This window comes from Thermobia domestica, chromosome 12, assembly GCF_964235325.1.
Source record: "Thermobia domestica chromosome 12, izTheDome1.hap1.1, whole genome shotgun sequence".
Classification (NCBI taxonomy): Eukaryota; Metazoa; Arthropoda; class Insecta; order Zygentoma; family Lepismatidae; genus Thermobia; species Thermobia domestica.
In genome coordinates, this window is record NC_137465.1 from 24300905 (window position 1) to 24328172 (window position 27268).

Here is a 27268-nt window from a genome sequence, read left to right on the forward strand (position 1 = left end):
CATCCGTTTAATCTTTAATACTATTGTAGACCTCTATTGCAGTATATAGATATCGTGCACTTAACATTTTTCCTAAAATTTAACAACTTGGAAATGCGTCAAATCCCTTTCTACATGCTGTCTAGTAACATGTTTTGCCAATGCGGAATGTAAACTAAATCCTTTAGGACAACCTGCGCATGTCCCTGGTTATTCACCTGTGTGCTCTAGCATGCGATTTGCTAAATGTGAACAGCCAGTAAATATTTTTTACACTTTCCGCACGTTTGAGATTACTGTCCTGTCTGGATTAAAATGTGATTTGCCATGTGTGAACTTTGAGCAAATGCCATGCTACGCTCTTCGCATGTTTTTTTTTTCATTCATGTGTATTGCAAGGTTTGAGCGTAAACTTTATCCTTTTCCACATCTTTTGCACGTGAGATTTTGCTTCTGTTTGGATTAACATACCTGTAACCAAAATTGTACATAGACTAAATCCTTTTCCACACTCTTGGCATGTGTAGTATTTTTCTCCTGTACGAATTAACATGTATGTAGCCACATTTGGACGTTGATTAAATGCCCTACCAGACTCTTGGCATGTGTAATGTTTTGCTTTTGTGCAAATTTTTATGTGAGTAGCCAAACTTGAACGTTCACTGTCTTACCACACCACTGCAATGTGTGTTGCTTTGCTCCTTTATGGGTAACATGTGCGTTGTGACGTACGAACGTAGAATAAATCCTTTACCAGACATAGCATGTGTAACGATTTTCTTCTCTGTGGATTAAAATGTGCAGCCAAATTTGAGCGGCGATTAAATGTTTTCCCACACACTTGATATGTCTAATGGTTTTCTTATGTGTGGATTAACATGTGTGTAACCGAACTTGGACGTTGATTAAATGCCTTACCACAATCTTTGCATGATGAACGGTTTTCTCTTGTGTCGATTAACATGTATGTAGCCAAATCTGAACGTTGACTAAATGCCTTACCCCACTCTTCGCATTTCTAATGTTTCTCTTCTGTGTGGATTAAGATGTGTTCAGCCAAACTTGAACGGAGATTAAATACCTGACCACAGTCTTCGCATTTATGATGTTTTTCTCCCGTGTGAATTGACATGTGTTTAGCCAAATGAGAACGTTGATTAAATGCCCGACCACATTCTTCGCATTTATGATTTTTTTCTCCTGTATGAATTAACATGTGTCTAACCAAATTTGAACGCTGATTAAATGCCTTACCACATTCTTTGCATGCGTAAGGTTTTTCTCCTGTATGTTGTAACATGTGCCTTGTTAAACATGAACGTAGACTAAATCCCTTTCCACACTCTTGGCATGTGTAACGCTTTTCTCTTGTGTGGATTAAAATATGTGTAGCCAAATGTGAACGTTGAATAAATGCCTTATTACACTCTTCACATTTGTGATGTTTTTCTCCTGTGTGGATTAAGATGTGCTTAGCCAAACTTGAACGGAGACTAAATACCTGACCACAGTCTTCGCATTTATGATGTTTTTCTCCCGTGTGAATTGACATGTGTTTAGCCAAATGAGAACGTTGATTAAATGCCCGACCACATTCTTCGCATTTATGATTTTTTTCTCCTGTATGAATTAACATGTGTCTAGCCAAATTTGAACGCTGATTAAATGCCTTACCACATTCTTTGCATGCGTAAGGTTTTTCTCCTGTATGTTGTAACATGTGCCTTGTTAAACATGAACGTAGACTAAATCCCTTTCCACACTCTTGGCATGTGTAACGTTTTTCTCTTGTGTGGATTAACATGTGTGTAGCCAAATGTGAACGTTGAATAAATGCCTTATTACACTCTTCACATTTGTGATGTTTTTCTCCTGTGTGGAATAAGATGTGTTTAGCCAAACTTGAACGGAGACTAAATACCTGACCACAGTCTTCGCATTTATGATGTTTTTCTCCCGTGTGAATTGACATGTGTTTAGCCAAATGAGAACGTTGATTAAATGCCCGACCACATTCTTCGCATTTATGATTTTTTTCTCCTGTATGAATTAACATGTGTCTAGCCAAATTTGAACGATGATTAAATGCCCTACCACATTCTTTGCATGCGTAAGGTTTTTCTCCTGTATGTTGTAACATGTGCCTTGTTAAACATAAACGTAGACTAAATCCCTTTCCACACTCTTGGCATGTGTAACGTTTTTCTCTTGTGTGGATTAACATGTGTGTAGCCAAATGTGAACGTTGAATAAATGCCTTATTACACTCTTCACATTTGTGATGTTTTTCTACTGTGTGGAATAAGATGTGTTTAGCCAAACTTGAACGGAGACTAAATACCTGACCACAGTCTTCGCATTTATGATGTTTTTCTCCCGTGTGAATTGACATGTGTTTAGCCAAATGAGAACGTTGATTAAATGCCCGACCACATTCTTCGCATTTATGATTTTTTTCTCCTGTATGAATTAACATGTGTCTAGCCAAATTTGAACGATGATTAAATGCCTTACCACATTCTTTGCATGCGTAAGGTTTTTCTCCTGTATGTTGTAACATGTGCCTTGTTAAACATGAACGTAGACTAAATCCCTTTCCACACTCTTGGCATGTGTAACGTTTTTCTCTTGTGTGGATTAACATGTGTGTAGCCAAATGTGAACGTTGAATAAATGCCTTATTACACTCTTCACATTTGTGATGTTTTTCTCCTATGTGGATTAAAACGTGATTAGCCAAACTTGAACGTTGATTAAATGCCTTACCACACTCTTCGCATTTGTGAGGTTTCTCTCCCGTGTGGATTAAGATATGTTTAGCCAAATTTGAACTTTGACTAAATGCCTTACCACACTCTTCACATATTTGATGTTTTTCCCCTGTGTGAATTAATGTGTGTTTAGCCAAATTTGAACGTCGATTAAATGCCTTACCACACTCTTGGCATAAATAATGTTTTTCTCTTGAGTGGATTGACATGTGTCTAACCAAACTTGAGCGTTGATTAAATGCCTTACCACAATCTTTGCATTTGTGATGTTTTTCTCCTGTATGGATTAAAATGTGTCTAACCAACCATGAACGTCGACTAAATGCCTTACCACACTGTTTGCATGTGTGTAGCTTTGCTCCTATGTGGATTAACATGTGTTTAGCTAAACATGAACGCACTCTAAATTCCTTTCCACACACTCCGGAGGTGTGGGATTTCTCACATTTTTGTACTAACTTACCGCTCGAAAAAGTGTAACTTTGACTAAAGCGTTTATCACTCTTTTGGTACGTATGACGCTTTTTACTTGCCTGTGTTAGCGCATGTCTTGACAAACATGATCGACTAAATCCTTTGCCAAACTGCTTTGAAGTATAAGATTCCTCATCTGAATAAGAAATGGCTTCTTTTAATGTAATAAATGTATTCCCTTCTCCGTGAAAAGCAAATACGCTATCGCGTCTGCAACAATTTCAACAAACAAGGAAATGTGATTAGAGATAATAGAAGAGAAATCATTTCCTATATTTCATGACAAAATTAACTTTATTTTTGTTCTATTAAATGAAATATGTTACAAATATGAAACGGAGTACCATTGAGAAGTATTCATATATATCTCTATTCCTAAAATAGAGGATGTAATTTGCTTTACTATGTGAAATTGAACAATCATTTGTATAGTGGCGGACACAAGTCTTTGGCCAGGTAAGGGTGACTGCTTCGAAACATGTGCAGATAATGAGAACTAAAACTATCATATCTATAGTTTCGTGTGGAGAAGAAATACAATGTGAACCGCAGGTTTAAGAACAACCCAAGCTATTAATATAAACTCTGCCGAAGATTACTCACTTATATCATTATAAAAGAAACACGAAAGACTTTTTGAAACGAAGAAAAGTAACATATAAATTTCCTAGCGGAGGCACAGAAACATAACGTAATCAACTAAGGACGAATCATTTACCGCATAATGATCGTGGTTCAGTGGTCAAGGCGCTTGAGCAGTAATCTGGATGTTCCTGGATCGAATCCACGTCGGGCATTTTTTTACTTCAGGAATTTTGATGGCGATTGATCGGCGATGACACGTTTTATTATATTCAGAAATTTGAATACTCGGATGTTACAATACTTGAACTATCAAATCTACAGGAATAATAATACTAATAATAAGAATTATCTCGTAGATTAAAATTTAGAAACTTCTTATCGCTTAGGTCATACCATTACAAGCAGACGCGTGACATTAGGCAAAAAAAAAAAAAAAAAAGCATTTCGGTTTTGTTTAATGTTATTCATGACAATGGGAATTTGTCAACTCGATTCTGAAACAAAACAAACAATATCGGGATGAGACTTAACATTTTACATTGGAGACGGGAGAAGGTTAACTCAAATTATCGTCTCGCTTTGGAGATGAGACTCGAGACGAGACAAAAAGAATCGTAAAAATTTATCGTTTTATCTCGATTCTCGAAATAATGTATGCTACCTTTTAAGTAATAATTGCTCTCTTGATTCAATCTTATATGTTATTTTGTTACTTTGTATTTCAGAGCTCACTGAATTATGATCTGCGTATACATTTTTGTAGCAAACCTTTTAGAATTACCTGTGCAAACTCTAAAAGTCAGTATATTATTTGACTTACTGTTCAAAGATATTCAGCTTTTTTTATAAAGTTATTTTCCTTATAACGTACAGTGGAATATTTTCTACATGAAACTTTAGTGGAAAGCTTTCGTTTAAATTTGAAAATAAATGAAATGAAATCTTTGAGTTTTACGTCCCACGCTTATGCCGGTTAGGCTAAAGGAGACGGTGATTATGAGATGAGTGAAATGGTGGAATGAAAAAAGTGGGAGGAAACGGGAGAACCCCGAGAAAACCCACGAGCACGGTGTTTGTCCACCACAAAGTTCACTTGGCGGGGGCTGTGATCGAACCCGGGACCCCAAGCACCAGAGGTGAACGCTCTACCACTGAGCCACCGCGCCCCCCTCGTTTAAATTTGAGTAGCTGCAGAGGTATCTCATGAAGGTATGGAACCCCTTCCTCGAAATCCCTACATTTAAGTCAGGTTTGCAAAATTTAAAACTTTTTGTACAATCCGCGGCAAAAAACCTGCAACATGAGGATGTGAGTTTATTGTGAAACTACGCCTAACAGTACAGAGAATGAACATAACATCTAAGTGGAACGAATCACGCCAGAATCACCTCGGCCTCCTCCCGTGCACACTTATTTTGGAGCAAATGACTTCGTCATTTCACAATAAACTTATATGTTCATGTTGCAGGTTTTTTGCCGCGGATTGTACCATTATTATTATTATTATTATTATTATTATTATTACTGAAGTTTTGTAAATTTTATGCTTCACCCTGTTCCACCCATCTCCCGGGTTATGGGTATTGTGCTGAAGAACGCGTGTATAGGTTTTCTCCGGTTCCGCTTCCTCCCACTTTCTTTATTCCTATATTTCTTTCATTTTCATCATCGAAGTCTTCTGTAGCTTAGCCGGCATAACCATAACTTAAAAACAAAGTTTCTTCCGGCTCTCCTGAGTTCAGGATCCCTTCCTTCTACACGAAATTTGGCTCGAAACTTTCGCTTTAATATTTAGCTAGTTGTAGGGACGTATGCAGAGGGTATGTCCTGACACTTCTCTCCAATTCCGTCTCTTTTGTAACTTCTACCTAACGATACGGCGATTTTACAGATTTGAATACAATTTGTCCTCATACCGAATTTGTCATTTATATTATTAGTATTATTACTGAATATTTGAGACCTCAGTATTAAGTCCTATTCCAGTGCAAGTAAGCATACGGAAGATAAGGAAATGAAAATAAAGTTTTTGGACACTCCATAAAAATGAATTGTCTTACACGAGATACTGTGGAAAGAAAACAGGGGATAAAGAAGGTGTCAGCTGCTGAATAATATGAAAATCAAACCTTCTGAAGCCTTAACAGAAACTCAGTAGGATTTGTTTTTATCACGATACCCTTTCGATGTAACAGCCATTCTTTGGGTAAAAGACATTAGATTATGTATGGTTTTTGTTGATATTTCAACATAAAATAGAAACAAATATAAAAAAGAAGTTCCCATTTACCAATTTTTCTTGAACGAATATATGGAAGTGCTAAAAATGGCGAACGAAAATATTATTATTATTTCTAATAAGGGTAGAGGAACACAGTAACAATTCCACAATGACGTTTCGTTAAATTCATGACTCATACTAGGCCTGATTGATGAGCCTTTGTATCCATGAATTGTTAACGAAACATGTGCATGAAGTTTTCAGACAGTAGGAATCGAGATTTTAGACTGTGACGTCATGTTGTTAGTTTTTCCCTGTGAAGGATGTGGTTTGAATTCTAACTTTTAAGAACGAGAGAAATTGACTATTATTCATTTTATTATACATCAGAAATATCAACATTCTAAATTATAATTTTTTTCTGATTCTCCTACGAGAGAATCGAACCGCGCACCCCTAACTCACGAAGCGAATGCTCAAGCCATTATCCTAAGACCGCTCTTTTTAACTAAGAGTTAAGAAACACTCGTCCATGTAGCAAATTGCAAACATTTACGATTCCAATATTTTATTAACGATAAAATACTTATTTCGGTCATGATAAAATACTGTAGTCCAGAGAATTCACGTTTATATTTTAATAAAAGGACTGAAAGTATCTCCGTAACTTATCTAATTTATATTCGGTTATTCACGTTTTACAGATATTTCCAGTAACCTTGAACAACAGGGACACGAACACAGATACAACGAGCACATTTAATATTTCAAAGGCTCTCCCACCGGGTATCAAAACTGAGACTGCGCCTAATAAACTATCTGATGGTTGGGGTACCTGGTTCGTTCCCAAGGCAAATAAGCTTGAGACGGACAACATTGTACTCGTGGGTTTTCTCAGAACACTCCCACTTTCTCATTCCACCAATTTGTCCATCATAATTCACTTGCTTTAATCCTACTCTTCCTCAACCTAACAGGAATAATCGTTGGACATTAAACGTAAAGATTACATTTTCGAGATGTTAACCCAAAAGAATGTGAACCGAAACAAATTTGTACTTTCTATTGCTCATTAACGTGTTTTCACACAAAAAATATATATACAAAAAAACTTTGGGGAATCGTAATTCCATTCAAAAGTGAAACAGCAGACTCATAATACCTTAACCTAAAACGAAACCATTATATATCGTTTGGAACTTTTCTAAATATATACTGATATTCTTAAAAGTGGCAATGTAGTGTCTGTTTCCAAACAAAACAACCAAATTACTGTTCGTTTTCTGAAATAAAATTACACATTCTGTTTGAAGTTTAAACCGAACCAAAACCAGTTAACCTAGAGATGGCCTTGGTGAATGAAACCGTGACCCATGACCCATTGACCCAGCACCCGCCGTGACCCACGACTCACCACTCACCGTGAACCTCTGACCGACTCCGACCCACCAATCACCATGATGCACTGACCTATCAAAACACATCAACTCTGACACATGATGCACGGCCTTTTCACCGACTAAAGGGTTTACACTTGTGAAACCAAGTTGTGAAATTCTAACTAATCGGAGTTTGAATTTCTACGGTCAATCGCTCAAACACCACTGTTACAATAACGATGGATCTGACCTTTACGATATAAAATGTTAAAGTGCTTGTCGTGGGTAAAGTTACGATGAATTTCAATTAAACTGTCATGGTCTTATTATTTTGTTGTTGAATTATTGATACGTTTCAGTGGAAAAATGGATCAATTTTTTAAAGTCCCAAATCAAGGGCTGTAGACCAACGCACAGAAGCTTATGTTACAAATTTTAGGTCGTTTTTCTCACAACTTTATGGGTTGATTGCCCTGTGCTGTAAGCGCTCCATATAAAAAAAAAACAAGCTTCAGCAATTATTGTAGTAGAAACCGTATGGTAACCAGCGTTGGATCCTGGTGGAGTACGCCCCTCAGAAGACGAAAAGCTCCTCAGAACAAGAAATTTCCTTATTTTGTATATAAAAATATATCCCAGAGTTTGGAGCTCTTAAATGTAGCTCTAAGTATCAGTATTACCCACTGCTCCAGCAGAAGTTCGTTCTAGATCCGCCCCTGATGGTAAGCACATATGGATATATGATGGACTGTATTGTTTGTGTCTCAACTAATATCAATCCTTTTCGATTATTTTTACAAACTAACCCAGTATCAATTTACCATATTTACAGAGTGCCGCCCCTTCCCATAAAGGAGAAGTGATAGAAAATGGTAGGACACGTTCTGTTAATTTTCAATAAAGTTAATTTAATGAATTTCATCTCCGTAAGTTGAACAGCTTGTAAGATACTCAATTTGTTTTTCGCAAAATTTCGGATTTCCACTATACTTTAGGATATTATTATAATGAAAGCAATATGATAGCATCCAAGTTTGAGTCAAGGCCTAACTATAAACCGAAGTTCATTTCATTTGACTTCAATTTTGCCGTAAGAATTAGGCACACTAGTCACTCCTTTTCTTATTTATTAATTTATATATCGCAGTGATTCAAAGATGTATTTTTCCTGTAGTTAGTTCCTCTAAAAACTAAGTTTCGAAAGCCGAGTAGTAGTATAAGTCCTATTGCTATTATTACAATTACAAATATCAATATCCAAAAATACATCAAGCTGTTTTTTCATGTAGAGATACTCACCTCAGGTAAGTAAACAGAAACATGTGGAAAAGGGAAATGAAAGCCTTGAAAGTAAAACGTAGACAAATTCACCCGTGTTCAGAAGCATATTTTTAAATCACGCTCAACCCTAGTCATAAGAGGTGGTTAGTTGCAGTTATCAGTTTCTCGCCACGTAAGATACATAATGACAACCTAGCCACTCTGTGCCTAATTGGGGATGCAAATTGAGTGCTACTAGGCGCCTACCACTCACCATCTAAAATGAGTGGGACAAACTATGAAATTAACTTGCGAGAGGTTTTTATTTGGGGATTAGACAAATAAAGATACGTCCACTTCATTTAAAATAAAACACTGTATTACGATAATTTTATGAATGAATTATAAGATCTATGAATGTTAGCTATAACGGATATTCGGATTCATTTGCCAGACAGGTACAGAACGATCAAGTATTGAGCTTTGAATTCTGACTCGGTGCCACACATACCTGGATTAAACTGGTGTATTCCCTCGTCGTTCTGGTGTTGAACTCTGCTCCTTAAGTTGAAACTCCTTGTTGGTGGACGACGAAAATGGGCATTGAGGAATGGCTCCTCTCAATGCAAATCTCTGCCTAAGTTCTGCGTCGTTAGACTCTGTTGAAGTACAACGTACTGTCTCCTCTCTTCATCTGGCTGATATTCAAATGAAACTCGATTCTCCAAAATCGAACCCAAGAATGATCACGGTAAATTGATCATGGACTTCTAAGAATTAGTCGCTGTCGTAACTCTGCCAACTCTCCAAGAACTCATCCAAAAACTCCTCAGAACTCTCTGAACTGATCATGAACTGTCAAGAACTCATCCCAAAACCTTCTCGTCCTCCGGTTTTGTTTGGCGGGGTCCAACTCCCATCGTCTGCTTTTTCGTCTGCTGCGGCACGTGTAACACCGTTTTCACATGGAGAGACAAATTCCTTCCATGTGTCAAAACTCAAAATTGCAACCCTCGACACGCTCTGATTTCCCGGTTCTAAGCAATTCTCCGTACATCCGTAATCTCATGAAATTCATAAAATCCTACAGATTCAGTTTATACAATTTCTAGAATCTGGCTAATGTGAGGAAAGACACATTGTCAACATTTCCTTCCTACATTGCCAGACTCATAACGATGACATTCTTATACACAAGTGTTTACAATAAATTGCTGACACCAACGTTAACCAGACTGTGCAGCTTGCATTTACTTCACATTTACAACATTAAATTCCCATAACCTTATTAACAATTCCGCGACATAAACATAAAATAAAATCAAAATATACAACTTATTATCCTCGAAAATCGAGTACTTCCACAATAAGTACAACAGAAATAAAATACATGCTGTTGACCCACGACTCACTGACTTACAACAACTCTAGCACTTTTCGGAATATCCGTATATATTTTGGAAAAGTTCCAAACGATATATAATGGTTTTAATTTAGATCAATGTATTATGAGCCTGCTGTTTCACTTTTGAATGGAATTACGGTTTGCCATGCTTTTTTCTACATTTTTTTTTCTAAAAACGTTAATGAGCAATATAAAATACAATTGTTTTTCGATTTGGATAGGTTTGGGCTAATAACTTGAAAATCAAATCGTTACGTTTAATGCCCGACGGTTATGCCTGTTAGGTTAAGAAAGACTATGATTGATGCAAGTGAATTATTATGGACGAGTTGGTGAAAGGAGAATGTGCGAGTGACCGGAGAAAACCCACGAACTCGATGTTATCCGTCCCAAGCTTACTTGCCTTGGGAACGAACTAGGCACCCTGGGTTATAGATCAAACTAGGTTATAGAAACCACTACTCTTTCTTTCTTTTTTATGCCCATGATTATGCCCGTTAAACTAAGGGAAACGAGGATTAAAGCAAGTGAATGTTGATGGAATTGGTGGGATGAAAAGTGGGAGGAAACGGAAGTACCCGACAAAAACATGGACACGATGTTGTCCACCACAAATTTATTTGACCGGGGATCCAACCAAGAATCCCATCCACCAGAGGTAAGCGCTTTACTTTTGAACCACTGTGGCCCCCGAAACAACGTAAGAAAATTAGAAGGTGCTCAGGAAACATTTTAAGAAGGAAATTTCAAAGGTAAAGTCACTGCGCGGATGATCATCTCTATAAGCAGAATAGACTGATATGTCTCCCTCCTATATGGGATACTTAAAACCATTTCCTTCATCCGGATATTATCCTACGTGATGTGAGCGTGGTTCCGAATTCGATTACAACAAGAAAAATAAAATAATTGGTGTTGACCCCGTATATTGAGAACAATTACGAAGCTAGGTGAAATAAGACGAAACGAAATCAGGTCTAGAAACCTGCATTAAGGCTGTACTAAAGCCATTATAAGGTATAGGGCAAAATAGGTTGCCTTATTCTCTCCGACACAAATGCATGAAAATAATTGATATTTTGGCATACTGAATGTTACGGCTAACATGCTAATTACTTTCCTATTACAAAGGAAATTTGTAGAAAATATATAATTAATATAAAATGAAAAAGTGTGAAAAATATCAATCTTTGGTTTTATAAAATACGACATTCCTTACGGTGATTGCGTAACATCCTTTGCCGTTTACGTATAAAATAGAAAAACATAAAAACCAAGACTGGTCTGGTCTGGCGGTCAGAATTTTGTGTTTCCGAAAATGAAGCTGGAATTTCTCCTCACATACATTCCTTCTCGTTTTTCTTTCAACAGAAGTCACTACGCACCCACCCTTTTCCAACTCCAGCTATTGCCAAACAGAAAGGGGAGGAAGGGAAAATGCATGTAGTGACACCTACCAGTTGAAGCGAGAATTGCGTCCACTTTGAAAAAGTATTCAAATATCGAATTTAATCAATGCATAATAGTTCATAAATGACACTTTCTTACGTTTAATATATGTTTTAACGTATATTACGATACGTTTGAAACAACTAAATTAAAAGATAGTGACTTAGGGAGAACAACCGTTAAAATCTCAAATATCGTATTTTTAAAACTTTTATTGCATATTGATTACCGTGACTTTCATATATCTAATAAAAATATATTAGGTTTTTGAGAAAGGGACCCTAAAGCTACATAGTGCAATCCTATGTCTATAACATATCCAAAAATTATGACAATCTTCCACTTTGTTAATTAGCAGAAAGGAATGAGAGCATGCATATTTTTGCGAACAAATTTTCTGTGAGTAGAAAGACTCTTAAGGAAAAAGTACAGCAACGTTTATCAAAATGACACTTTTTCCACAAAAGTTACTGATATTTGGCAGGGGCGTATTTTTAAAAAATCGGAACTAGCTTGTGGCATCAAATACATAAATTTAGCCTTAAGTTACACGATTTAAAAAAATTGAGAGGAGATAGGAACCCTCTAAATACGCCCTATTATCTGGGAACAAACAAACAAACGTGCACACAAAAGAATTTTTGTCTTAAATGTGAATGGTTATTTTTCCGTTGGAATAGTTAACGATTTAAAAACCTAAACACAATCTTGCTACGAGAAGAGAGGAGGATTGCTCCGTTCCAAGTTCAAAACGGGACTTTCCCTCATCATTCACTGCATGACACTTGTTTTCATACTATACTGTACAGACTGTATATTTGAGTCTCATTGTATTATGATTAACTTCCATAATCGACATCACAGAACAGAAACGAGATTTTACATATCTTCACTTTCTATTAATTTATTTCGGAATTTGGTTTAAATCAAAGATTTTTTAAAAAATCTGGTAATTTAAATCAGGCTTATTTAAATCAATCCACCCTGTTTTACGAGCTGTCATTTACTTTATGATATTACTGCATTTCATTTTCCTATCTTAAAATAATACCTTAGTCTAATCTAGAGTGTTATTATCTTGCCGCATGTCCAAATAATCGTACAGATCAACATGCTTGCCAACTGATATACATTGAAAATATTATTGATGCGTAAAACATGCAACAACTCCATAATAATTAGTATATATTCCTCTTAAGGCTGGACGAAACTTGCGGGGCTGGTTCCGTAAGGAACAGGCGCGAAGCGTTGCTGGTTACAAGCATAAACGAATATGTTTGGAAACTACAGTAGCTACTTATAACTTAAAAGCACTAACCTCTCTACTAAAGCCGGAACAGTTAAAAATCTTGTATGAATCACAAAATTTTTGGCATTAACCCAGCATCTGGAGACAATTGGACATATACTGAAGTTAAACCTATAAAACTTTGCTACAGTATAAAAAATTTGAAACGACAGGAAAAAGGGGCTTTTTTTTCCTATGCACGTTCTTCGTTAGAAGGAAATTTACTATAACTTACTTTAATGCTTGTTACTATATCACCGCTTATATGAAGTATATATATGCTTTACAAAATGATTGCCTTATTAACTGAAGTGTGTAAACGAATGTGTATTGAAGCTATGATCATTCAATCCCTTTATAGAGTTTATTTATAGTTTTCGTTGCATCACCCCGCTTTCCTAAGTAAAACTTGTCATAAAAATTTTGTATTGATAGAAAGAATAGATATAAAAGGAAATCGTGTATTGATATACAAAGCTTTTTCCTCATATGTATTCCATCTATCAAAACAAAACTTGCTACACACATTTCTTATCCCCTATATAATTTTTCGAGATACATTTGGTTTGTGTGTTACCCAGGGAAATCCACAGGAGTCCAAAATTGATAAAGATTTGTGGAGGGAATTTTTCGACCTTCTCTCAATTTTATCTGTTCAAGTACGTTACAGAGCACTTCTGGAAAGCTTGTTTCGTGCTGAAGAGATAAACTATAAACCATGACTTTTGAACGAAGAGTATTAATGCAATAACTATTTCACTGCTTGCCTACGATTTTCTTTATAACTAACAGGGTGAATGGGCCTCAGGTACTTACTCCGCTGTCCATGGCACCTACTTTTTTGTGCATGAACATATGTTTGTTGTTTATCAAATGGACTACGTTTCATTCGAATGTCCGGATGACACATTGATGTCTGTTTCTCCTAAGGTCGGGGGTTAGAATCTTAGAACATCATTAGTTAACCCGCTATACTCTCATCCAAGAATACATATTTGCCACTATGACAAAAAAGAAGAAACACGAAAAAAATCTATTCATTCAAAACTACTTAAAATTGTACTTTTAGGAGGACCAATTTCCAGAATTATCCGGGAAAGGATTCTCCTATAAGCCTGAGTGTTATCTGTACCCCAAGCCGAGATTTTTGGTCCTGAATGTTAAATTAAAGGACCTCTACTGATTTGCAAAACCGCCGCCTCTGTATGGATATGTTTCTGAGGATTGTCATTTTTCGGTTCTGTTTCACAGAAAGTACTATCCTTGGAATACTTGTAGAAATTATTTTAAAAAATGTTTTCTTCAATTTCTACAATTATATTTAACAAGACAAGTATTTCACTAGTACAAATATTTAAAAATACATTTCACTGTTATGATGTTAAACAAGTTATCAAGATGAGACCTCCTTTTGTATCAATCCGCTGCGTAAGTTTTGTAACACACACGCACACACACATAAATTACTCCAGATATGCGTTTCCTTAGACCATGATTTAATGCCACCGATACTAAGAGATGGAGTTAGTATCAACGTACATTGGACTAAAGAAAAGTACAAGCAATTACAACCTATTCTGCCATCGAGAACGGGCTTACCGATGAAGAACGCTGAAACGGACGATCAGCCATTTAGCATAATTCCCAGATACTCTCAATATTACTGCTATGAAATAAATCACGTAATTTCTATTACTCTGCACCTGTCACCTATAACTCTATCTGGCGATAATCGACGTATGTACGTGAAGAATTCGTAGAGTAACTGCTAATGTTTCAGACTTAATCTACAGCCATTTGACAGCACACCATAGTGCTACATTTTGCAAATAAGAACAGAAATAAAACACAGCACTCCTAAACAACACTGTATTATTCATAAAAATAAATAATTTACATGTTAGGTCTTCTAACCAAGATCCTCATCACACATACACTAAATCTGTATACAATGTAACTAAATTACTATACAAGCCAGAAAAGCCTTCCTGCTCCCTCATTGTTCAGGATAAATAGCCAATAACGACACCATGTGAAGATAGCTTGAGCCAATCATAAACGCCCAAATATGGCGTCCAATAAGAGAACCTATCAAACTAACACGAACATCATGAATCAATATTAACATATAACCCCTGTATTTGTCAATAAGCGTTCTCTATTCTTTATACTCAAGCCTTTACTCCAGTTCATTAAGTACTTATCTTCTTTTTCTACCCGCCGTGCCTCCTTCCACTTCCTCGGAAACATACTTTCTTCATATTCTAACATCATAACTTTTTCCCAGTCTACCTTCTGTCCTTTTTCCTTGACATGTTCGTATGTAGCATTAATTTCTGTACTATATTTACATCACTCTTATGTTGTTTAATTCATTCAATCAAAAATTTATCTGTTTCTCCAATATATTTCATATCACAATCTAGACATTTTGATATATAACACCTTTCTTCTCCTTTTTCTTTCTTTCTTCTTTTTTACTTCTTACTACCACTAAAAACTACCTACTGCCTTTTCTTTACGCTCTCATATCCTGCTTTCTTAACATCTTTTTAAGAACTTCTATCTCCTCCCCTAACCCAATAATACCTTTCCAAATTACCTCTTTACCTTCCTCTCCATTTTCATCATTCCCGAAACCCACAGAAGCTTTAAAAATATCTCTTCTGCTATACCCATTCTCATATAACTGCTTTTCAAACTCTTCAATGTTGTCCTCTACATTTTTGTTACTAATGTTGGTAATTCGTGTCATCATATTTCTTATAAAATTAGATTCTGTGCTATGTCCACACTACTTTTCTAATTACAATAAATACCCGCATTGCATTCTTTCTGGTACCCTTATTTTCTAATTCTCCTCCCTTCTTTACTCATCAAAATATCCAAATAACAAAAAATACATTCCTTCTCTAACTCGAGCTCTAACTCTATGCCTTTTTCCTTATGCTAAATGATTTTTACAAAATCCAATAACCCTTACTTAGACTCTTCCCAAATTCGAAAACAGTCATCAACACACCTACACTAATACCTAATCATTCCTTCTTCATTACCTTCTTCTAGCATACATTCATAATGATATCTGATAACATAGGGCTTATCTTAGACCCTATAATCAAACCTACCTTAATTCTATATATGTCACTTTTCAGTGTACAAAAAATAAGATCCCACAGGTTGAGAGCTTTTCTTACGTTCTCCCGTTTAAAATTTTTCATACTTTCTTCCCCCATGGCCCCTTAATATCATGCAATATGGAACCTAAACTCAGGAGCACAGCTTTGACATCCAGACTAAACAAAATACAATTGTTTTCAATTACAGCATTAGTTATGTAGTCTATTACCTCACTATATTCCTTAACTACCAATGAGTCCTGTCTCTTATCCACTTTAAAACTGGTATCAATTCACTCTCCAATGGTTTAAATTAATTATTCTTACAATCCATCACTGTTCTTAATTTCACTTTTTTCTTGTGAAACTTTGGAAAACCTTTTAACACTGAAATTCTCCGTTTTTCATTTACACACTTTTTGATCCCTTTTTCTTTATTTCTTGTATGATCTCTTCTTTCTTCTTATTCACTAATTCATACTGACCATCTATTAATTCCTTAACCTTGTCATTATACCACCACCCCTGACAAATAAAGAGAATTATATGTTAATGCTCATTCATGATGTTTCTCCCGTTATTTTGAAATGTTCTCTTATTGGTTGAGTAGTCATATTTTTGGGTTTCTATGATTGGCTTAGGCTGTCTTCAACAGACGTCGTTGACTGGCTATTTGTTCCGACCAATGAGGAAGAAGGTAGGTTTTTGTGGCTATTATATTAGTATGGTTGCATTATATAGAGAATTTGTATATGTCTAATACTCCTTGTAGACGATCCAAGAAAGCTTGAACAACACTCTTGTTCAAGACCATTCAAGAGTATTTGATGAAAAAGAGGCCAGCACTGACGTCATTTTTGTCTTGAATTCAATAGTTTCATTCAAGAAATTTCGTTTCGGTCCTGTTCGAAACAATGCAATTCAAGAGCATTCAGGAGCCAATCAGCACCCGAGTTGATTGCAGGAAAATACAAAACAACTATGATGGCGTCGTGAGACAGAGCAGCAGTTCAATAAATATATTATTATTACTCTTTTTCACAATTATCTGATATTGAAGGTATGCATTATAATAATAATAAAAAGCAAAAATCCGCACTGAAAGATATTGTTAGTATTATTGTGATAATATAAATGATTTAATGTGGGTAGTTACAGTGCTTGCATGCTTATAACTATTGTTAAATTTTTATTAAGTGATAAGTATAAAAATATTAATTTGAGAACTTAATATACAAGAATATCGATTGTAGGTTAAGAAAGAGCCCATCAAATAAAATATATATAGGGGAGGGTGGGCCAGAATGAGACAAAAAGTAGTAAATCAGTAATATTTTGTTTAATCGTGTCTATAAAATTAAGAACCTAAGTTATAATGAGAATTTGGTTCATTGTGCACATAAAGCATGTATTTCCAAACAAATATCGGTTACAGTAAGGAAGTGACGATAAATCGAAAAATAGTCTCCGTTTATCTCATTGTGGCCCATCATAGGGCCGCAATGAGACATGCCATGGACCACAGTGAGACATAGTAAGGAATAAAAACCAAAACCAAAAGTAACATGGTCTTACTAATAAAAACAAAGCAACTTATGGTTTCTCTTGCGAAACAATATAATTTTAAACTGTTACGGCTCGATATGCGCTTACATAGTTAACGGATGTTAAGCAAATCGAAGTTATTGTCGAATGTCACAAAAGATTGCAATCTCTTTGTGGATTCTAAACGTTTCGGATTTGGGAATATCATTTTCACATCGGACAGATGAACTAATGGTTCATATTTTACGCACTTTCTAAAAAACTAACTTGTAAATCATTATTATTGTCTTTTGACATAATAACCTTTGCGATGTAAAAAATGTTTCTAGATCACGTGAAGTCAACCAACACAAAATCATCAACTTCTGGATCACGTTCAAGCTCTTGAAAACCACTAGGATCAACGTGCGGAAATGTAGGGCTTGTATCAGGAAATTCTATGTCACCACTGCTTGATGAAATGTTATGGTCACATTCATCGTCGCTATCAGAGGAAATGAAATCATATTCGTTTCTTTTCTTGTTGCAAGGAAATAAACCTTTACACACACCTGATGATTTCCGTTTGCGCAATTGTCTTTCTTCTAGGTTCTTTTCAATTTTCTGTTTCTCAGGCGTATCAGTTGGGATTATGCTTGACGCTTTCGTGCGACCAGTCGCAGCTCGTTTGCTTTTACCAGCTTTAGGGAATCCTTTGAAAAGGACTGGACTGATAAATTTGGAAGTGTTACTTTCAATAGGGCTATTGGTTTATATGCCTATTTCTATACTTGCTCCGAATACACTAGGACCTGAAGAGTCTTCAACACTTTCAGCACAAACTACCATTGGGGGACTATCACTGATTGCTGGAGCTGTTGTATCATTTGAGTTATCACAAGGATCACGATCAGTAACATAACTGGTTAGAAAGTCATCAGCAGTGAATATTTCACTATCGAATGGAAGAATTCCCGTTGTCTTAAAGCCAGATTTGTTGTTTGATGGTGTCATAGAGCGTTCGTGAGCTACCCCAACACAGGCAGCAATATCGTAAATTGCCATTGGCGTTCCAGGATGATGCAGCAACCACGAATCGACAGCTGCATTATAATGATCTTTAAATGAATAAAACACACACATCCAACGCCTGTAGTTTACTGTTACAGTGTGGTGGTAAAGTGACTACAATCATGCCTTTTTCTTTAGCAACATTCAACGCCTCAATACTCAAATGACTCTCATGATTATCATATATAAAAATGGTTGGATTGTCCTTTGAAGAGCCACTGTGTTTAATGAAATATCTCATCACTTCAGGAAAAACTTCACCTGTCATCCATCCAGAGCTAGTAACTAACCCCAGGGTTCAGGGAGGGGCACTGCGAATCATGTGTGGCTTGAAGGTTTTTCGAGGGGAGATCATTGCTTATGGCAATGTATTTCCCGATGCACTTAAAATACAGCATGTTGTAACCAAGACACCTCGTTCTCCACTCGTACTCCTACACTCGCTATTATCTGTAAGCATTTTCAAATATTTTCTCGAATGTACTTCCGTACTTGGTATCCTGCTACTTTAAATACCACATCTTGTGTTCATGAGTTATTTACAGTATGCGCCTCATAACCTTTATTTATATATCTATATGTGACCAATTGTTTATAAGACAATGTATGTACTACTGAAGTAAAGATTATATCCGTGAACAAATAACTAATTATGCATTTAATAAGATGAACACAATATGCTGTAATGATCTTACCTTTATATTCTTTATTGACTGTCAGTACTACTGAATTCTATTAGAAGTGATATAATATTTGTGTTATTTAGACTTTTATCTTATTAGTGAACAAGTAAGTACTTACGACGTGGTGCTAAATCCGGGGATAAGAGTGTGACCACAACAAACGTCAAACATTTTTCTGGAGTTAAGTAAAGAAACCGATTTCATAACAGACGTGTAAAATAAGTACACCGTAACAACTTGAGATCACCATCATCATAAATATTGATTTAAGTAATAGTACTACTACTTTTAATATTAATAATAATACAGAGAAGTTGACTAAGTTAAAATGTATGACACAGGAGTGAAAATAATCAAATGAAGGAGAAAAGAGCTAGATTAATGGGGGGAGGAACTTTGTATCATTAGAATTAATATTGAAGAAACTAAACATTTGAAAATCCATATTTCTTGAGTTATAAATATATTTTTAGAATTCAGAGTCAGTACTAGAGGCACACAGTACAGAAAAATATATCGCAAAGACCAGTCATCAAAAAGAGAACAAAATTAATTAAGAAACTTCGTCAAGACGCTAGCAATACTGTACTGCCAGCGGACAAAGGCAACGCGACATTACTCATACTCACTGAAGTCTACAAGAAGATCTCGGATTTACTCAACGACTCGAATTATAGACAACTCAAGAAAGAGCCCACCTCCATTAATGAACGTAGTATTATCAACCTTCTGAAGAAAACCAACATACTAGAAGAAACACGCACGAAAATTACGCCACATAATTGCCAACCGCCGAGACTGTATGGGCTTCCGAAAGTACGCAAGATTGACATTCCAATTAGACATATTCTTTGGGCGATTGGAAACCCAACTTACTGTGCGGCTAAGTACCTGACTACCCTTCTTTAACCGCTAATAGGACAGTCTGCAAAGCACGTCAAGAACTCATGTGAATTCCTGGAAATATTGAACACGATACGCATTTCTCCAGACGACATCCTAGTCATTTTTAATGTGGTCTCTCTGTTTACCGGAGTCCCAGTATAAGACACGTAACATTTAATCAGTGAGCACTTTCGCCGGGGACTGTTGATTTATTCAAGATCACAATAACTTCCACATATTTCCTCTTCGACGGACAGTACTATGAACAAACGGACGACGTTGCCATGGGATCACCAGTGTCAACCTTTTCCTGGAAAGCTTCGAATAGAAAGTGCGAGAATCAGCACCATTAAAGACATCGTGTTTCTATAGATATGTTAAAGATACCTTTGTTATCTGGCCTCGTGGGAGAAATGCACTGCGATCGTTCCTTGAATTTCTCAAGAATCAACGCAGCAACATCAAAGGCTGCATACAATTTCTAAACATCCTCATTCGTCGCAAACCTGATGGAAGTCTGGGCCACAGTGTTTACAAAAAAAAAAAAAAAAAAAAAAATAATACCAACACTGAACATTATCTTAATGGAAGCAGCTTTCACAATACACCAAAAGGCAATACAGTCACTAGCACGCTTGCGCTTAGAGCAAAATCATCTGGGACCAAGAAAGCTTCTGCAGTTAACTTGCACATCTCACGAAGACCATACTGGAGAATGGATACAATGAAGATGACATTCGATTGGTCCTTAAAAGGACCTTTTTCAGTAAAGAGACCACTACAGAATCTGAGGATCCAGTCAACATTGCAGTCCTGCAATACACTGGGAAACTATCTGGAAAAATTCCTAGGAACATGAAGAGACACATCAAAATCATACACAGACCGCCTAACCTAACATAACCTACTCCGTCCAGTTAAAGACGATTTGGGTCTTAAAACACCAGGAGTATACTGCATTCCCTGCGAATGCGGGAAAACTTACATAGTACAAACAGGACGAACAACAGAATATCGATGCAAGGAGCGTGAGAGACACATCAAGCTGTTTCATCCGGAGAAATCAGCCCTGGAGGAACAAAGTACAACGGGACAAAATTTTATTTTCAGACACGAAAATTATTTTAAAGAGCTCAAACCACTGGGATAGGATAATTAAACAATCTCTTACTATAATACAAGAACCCAACAATATCAACAGGGGTACAGGATTTAACCTTACCCAGACATCGGCACCATTCATAAAGAAAGCATATATGAATACGACCAATCAGCGTCAAGCTATAGGCCATGCAATCAGAGACACTGATTCTTAAGTCCAACCCCCTTACCTCTCCTATATATAATACACACGAACTGGTGTCAGTATAATCACCCTGAAGACGAGAACGGTGTCAGTTCTTGAAACGTCGACTCTATCGTCGCACTTCACCTGGTTGATATCCCTAGAACATCTCTATAATTTATTGCATTTCTGCGTAATGTGTGTCTTGAATGCAAAATTGCAAAAAAGTAAAATTTCAAATTCTAATCAATTTCTGCTGTGAATAAAATAATAACCACTTGAACGTATAAGACATATTCTAAATTTGGCACAATTAGCCGGCATCCCACGTAGGAAGAACTGATTTGGACATGAACAAAAAATTTTCCTCTTCATATCATCATATAAGTCGAAACGGAAGGGAAGAAAGAAGTAGAAACAGGAAGAACACGAGTCGATGAAATTAAAATTATAATATTGGGAGTTAAAAGAGGAAGCTGAAAAGCGAGAAACATAAAAGAAAAATAAAGAAAAACATTTCATTTCCCGTAGGACTGTTAGATGGAATACTTAATATCTAATCGTAAGCGTTCCAGTCGACAAGTTTTCTATCTATTCTTAGTAGTTATGAATCATCAGGGCTGGAACGCATAGGGTAATATTGTGTTAAATATAGGTAGATTACACGTTCAATTAGTTATTACTGAATCCACCAAAATGACATCAATACAATGCTAATAACCAACACACAGCTTAAAACATCCCAATGTAATGAGTTCGAGAATTCCACCCGAAACATTAAACATTACTCATCACTACTGTAACGTGTAATATTAATATTATACCTCTATTGAAAATTTTAATAAAGACAAAGAAAATTTTAGAAAATTGTCAAACATATTTCAGATTTAAAAAGGTGATGTGTCTATCCGAAAAGCTTGAATCAATAAAAACTTCATCCATTAAACACTCACTACTTCACACCACGATCCACTAAGCCCACTATGTACCTTAGCCTTAGTAAATTACTCTGATCTTCCACTCTTAGCCACCACTGTGGTCAACCGTCACCTATTATGTTCGACGTCTAAGAAACACTTGATGAAAATGACCATTATATATTTACATTTCTTATGTGTATTTATTTAAATGTAATGCATGATTGAATTAAATTTTACGTTGTTGAGACGGAAGAAAACACAAAGAACTTTCACATTTCGTTTCTAATCTGAGTGTGAATCTATATGGCTAATTCCAAAACCTATATTTCCTCTACAGTAACAGCACATCACGCCATAATGATATATGCAGGTTGAATACTGGTTATAGCTTGCCTAAAGGCAAGAGTCAAAACTGCATAAGACAAAGTTTCAGTGAGGGTAAAATGAAGTCATTTCCTACACAAGTCAGTTACTGTAGCTGAAAGTCTTAACTATTTTCGTTCTTCATTCTCTCTTTTGTCTCGCACTTTCTATTAAAAGTATTCTACTTGAAAATCTTAAAATTTTGCGTTAATAAATTTCTTAAAGTCAATCATTGAAATAATTTAATGCTTACTTATTAAATAAACGTACAACAGCACACATTATATTAATAGTGTTTGCCCCAATTTCATTAAACAATTACAAAGTACCAGTTTCGATATTTCTCATTAAACGGTTATGTGATTAATTATTATTAAAACACAAAGAAAAAACCCTAAAGTTATAACTTGAAAACATTTCGTTATAGAATAGGTATTGCTGTCTATACCTAAGCAAAATGAAGTATGGAAGTAATCTATTCGCTTGAAAAAGTCGAAAGAGACTAGTTAAGTTTTCATAACTTCCTTCTCTTTGTAATGTTATCAAATCCTATCGATATCAATTGAATTTTAATCCTCTTAGATTCTCTTACCTTGGGCTTCTTAACTGTCAACATTTATTTGTAGAATGGTTATTTTAAGTTTAAACATCCTATGTTTATGAACCCAGGCTAAAGAAAAAGATGAAACGCATAACAATAGTGCAATAAGGAAAGTGAGAACCAAATCAGAACTCCAAGAAATCGAAGGAATCTATCGCGATTTGGGACAGAAACCGTAGTCTCAATGCCGGAAGTGATCACACTTCCAGTGAGCAAACTTGACCCAATAACATGGTCAGTTTTTAAAGAACAAATGAAAGCGTTTTTTTAGCAGATCACATTATTTTGCCTGCTAATGTCATACAAAAGTAACAAGAAAAAACCTTTTATCAACAAGAAAAAAAGCTTTACAAACGGTACAAGTGCATGTTATGAGACACTCCATCTAAAGATATAGCCTTCTGAGAAAAGAACTTTTACCAGTTAAGTTAATGAGCCATATAATAAAATAGACTACTTGTAAAAGAGGAAAAGGTGAATTTATGGTTTGTCTAGTAAGAGTTCGTTTGTGATACATCAATATTAATGATATCACAATAAGTGAAAGGATTCTGTAGCGTTAACATTCTTATAAAAAGAAAAAAAACTTGATAAATCCGTCGTGTGATCCACATTTGGTTGTTTTAATTACCCAGGTGTTTTGTATATAAACTAATCTTACAGTTTCAAAACCGATATATAAATGAATATTAAAATATGCTTTTTATATCATGAACACTTTTTGTGTAGAGGGGAAAGATATAAATAATTCGGCGAGGTACTGTTCCCTGTAATAGGAAAAGAATTACCGAATACTGACATTACTCAGAAGCGTGTAAGTATTCAATCCTGATATTTAAGCCCTGGTGCAAGGTGGTTTATAGCAATTTACCATTACCTTTGCATAATTATCTCAGTGCCGAACTGTCTTACCTTTTACAACGGAATGCATTAGGTTGAATTATTTATGTGTTCAAATGTTTGCGATTCCAATAACACAGTTTAAGGTAAAGGAGAAATGAATACTTAGCGAAGTATTGCAAATGTTGAAAAGAAATATTTATACAAAACATATCTGAGGTGAAATAAACGCATTTAAACGTACCTTAGGGCCTGTGCATTGCTACCAGCTTCTCGATTATTGTTTTCTTGAACATCCTCTTCGTCATCGTTCTTGTTTCCAATAGTGGCATACATGTGACTGCTTGATCTTTCTGTGATGTTTGTAAGATCGGAAGATGTTGGCATGATATTACTGCGAAAACATTCGCCACTTCCAAATACATCAGCCGTTGGTAAACGCTTCACCAAACATATTGCTTTCGAAGTTAGTTTCCAATCTGATATAGTTTCACCTTCACTCCTTCCTAAAGCGATATTCTCTCCTTCCGTTGCAGTTTCTCGTTGCTTATGTACTGCAAGAGGGTCTTTATGGTCATTAGTGTTACTAGTACATAGCTTATAATTACATTCTTTAAATGACTCATTTTCTGTTTTTATTTCACCTTTAATACGATTGTTTTCTGTTTTTATTTCAATTTTATTACAGTCAAAGTTGAAATAACGTGAAGCCATTTCGGTCATATAAAACTGTTCACGTCAGAGATTTGAAACCTTCAGAAGTCAATGTTCGAGAAAAACCAATAGATCTGAAACCAATAAGAAAAATATTATTCGCTTTAACAAAATTTATGAGCGGGACAGAAGAAAACAACGGTAATTGCCGCATCAGGTGAAATTTAGTAGTGGGTGGAACTGTTTGTAATCACACTAGGGATGTAAAAAGTACTGAAAGCAGTACTTTAAAATATCCGAAATTTTGCTACTACCTATACCAAAATAACGATATAGGGGAGGGTAGTCCACAGTGTGACATTGTATACATTGAGACAAGTTTCCTCTGTAGCTTTTCGAGTTTGACGCCAGGTGTCTCCCTCAGTTGCAACCTTATCAGTTCGCAGTCAGTTGCTTAGTCGGTTTGTGCATGGTGTGGACGAGTGAGGAAATACAGGTTTTTATTTTTTCACTTCTAAAGTTACGACTATTGTTGATTTAAGGCAATTGTTACAAAATGCCGTCACGTCATATTATATTATTGTGATGGCACAATTCAAAAGAGGCATGATTTGTTTCGGTTCACAGCGGGTGAAAGTAGTCACTCGCTCTTGTTAATTGAGTCGACTTGTTTTGTTAACCTTCTGAAAAGTACACACTGAGACACAGACATGTAGTACACAGTCAGATGGCGTCTCAGTGAGTACCATGCATAAATACGAAACATGTCACTAAATATATTTGAGAGCAGGCCTCCAGAAGTGTGCCTATTAAAGGAATAAAGCCTAGCCTATAGCTACAAGCAGTATGCGAATTAACGGGAACTTTATAGGGGGATGAAGTGTACATATATTTCAGAAATTAATATAAGGAAAAAAAAATTATTATGAATATCCAATCCATGTCTAGTTTTACAGGTGGTTTCGCCTCATTTTCAATAATTCGCACACTGGCTACAACACATTACTAATATTGTGATCGAAATTCTAGCAAGTGCGTTAAGAAAGATGCGTTTTTTAGTAGATTATTGGACTTTGGACCTATCTTTCTTTCCTATTCTTGAGTCCATCCCCTTTTCTCTCAATTTTCTAGATGCGCTACTTCCAGTCGTTCAGGTTCATGAAGTTTGTCTACATAATCTTGATCAATTTATTAAAACAAGAGAATTAAAAAAATGGCAACGTATGCAAACAAGTAGCTGAACAACCAAGTGTTTTATATTTGTTCGAATGTAATCCAAAGCAATATTTTCGCTCACGGCGTCATTGTCACGTCTGTTTCAAACGTTTACGCACAAGCTCTGTGTTACGAGGGCTGTCTAAAAAGTATCCGACCTTTGGCCAGAAAAATAGTTGCAAATACCTGACAGATATGGGACATTAATCCCCTTCAAAGTAGGCCCCTTGTGCTTCCACACACTTAGCCCACCGATCCTTCCACTGCTGGAAACACCGCTGGAAGTCTTCTTTTGGAATGTTGTTCAGCTCCGTCCTGGTGTTCCGCATTATGTCTTCTCTACTCTCAAAACGGGATCCCTTCAGAGGCGTCTTCAATTTTGGAAACAACCAGAAGTCACAAGGAGCCAGGTCTGGAGAGTAGGGAGGTTGGCGAACGGTTGTAATTCCATGTTTGGCTAAGAACGTGTGGATCAATTGGGATGAATGTGCTGGGGCGTTGCCATGATGGACGTGCCAGTTCTTCGCTGTCCACATGTCTGGTCTTTTGCGCCGGACTGCGTCACGGAGTCGCCTGAGAACATCTTGATAGTACTCCTTTGTCACTGTTTGTCCTTCCGGTGCGTACTCGTGATGCACAATTCCACGGGCATCGAAGAAAATAGTCAGCAACACCTTGATTTTGCTTCGCACCTGCCGCGCTTTCTTCGGCCTTGGAGAATCGGGATGCTTCCATTGAGACGATTGTTGTTTTGTTTCTGGGTCGTACCCGTACACCCATGAATCATCTCCAGTTATCACGGAATTCAGATACCCAGGATCAGTGTTGGTAGTGTCCAGAATGTCCTGTGCAACGTCAAAACGGGTGTCTTTTTGTTCCAGAGAACAACTTGGGTACAAATTTAGCAGCCACTCGTTTCATGTTCAAATCGTCACGCAAAATTCCATGTGCAAAATCTTTACTCACTCCAACATCATCTGCAATCTCCCACACTGTCAAACGGCGATCTGCCATCACCAAATTTCGCACCCGCTCAACAATAGCTGCATTCCGAGCAGATTGGGGCCTGCCGCTACGCTGCTCACTCTCGACTGATGTGCGGCCATCTTTGAATCGGTTGAACCATTGTTTAATTTGTGTTACACCCATCGCATCTTCTCCAAACACCTGCTGAATCTTACGAATTGTTTGGCTTTGAGAATCACCCAGCCTTTGACAGAATTTGATGCAGTATCTTTGCTCAATTCGTTCAGTTATCTTGCGAGAAATACTAAATCCGACGAACACTACCAACAGC

At 36.3% G+C, this 27268-nt stretch overlaps 1 protein-coding gene across 1 annotated transcript in view; it reads right to left on the reverse strand.

Annotated features, from left to right (window-relative positions):
• Positions 1-499: 499 nt before the first annotated feature.
• Positions 500-27268, reverse strand: part of LOC145666366 (uncharacterized) — a 108916-nt gene continuing 82147 nt past the window's right edge. The window contains exons 3-4 of the mRNA XM_081733535.1: positions 24347-24890; positions 500-3434 (exon numbers count right to left, since the gene is read on the reverse strand). Coding sequence (XP_081589661.1) covers positions 998-3434; positions 24347-24825 — 2916 coding nt within the window. The 5' untranslated portion in view covers positions 24826-24890 and the 3' untranslated portion in view covers positions 500-997. The remainder of the gene's footprint in view (positions 3435-24346; positions 24891-27268) is intronic.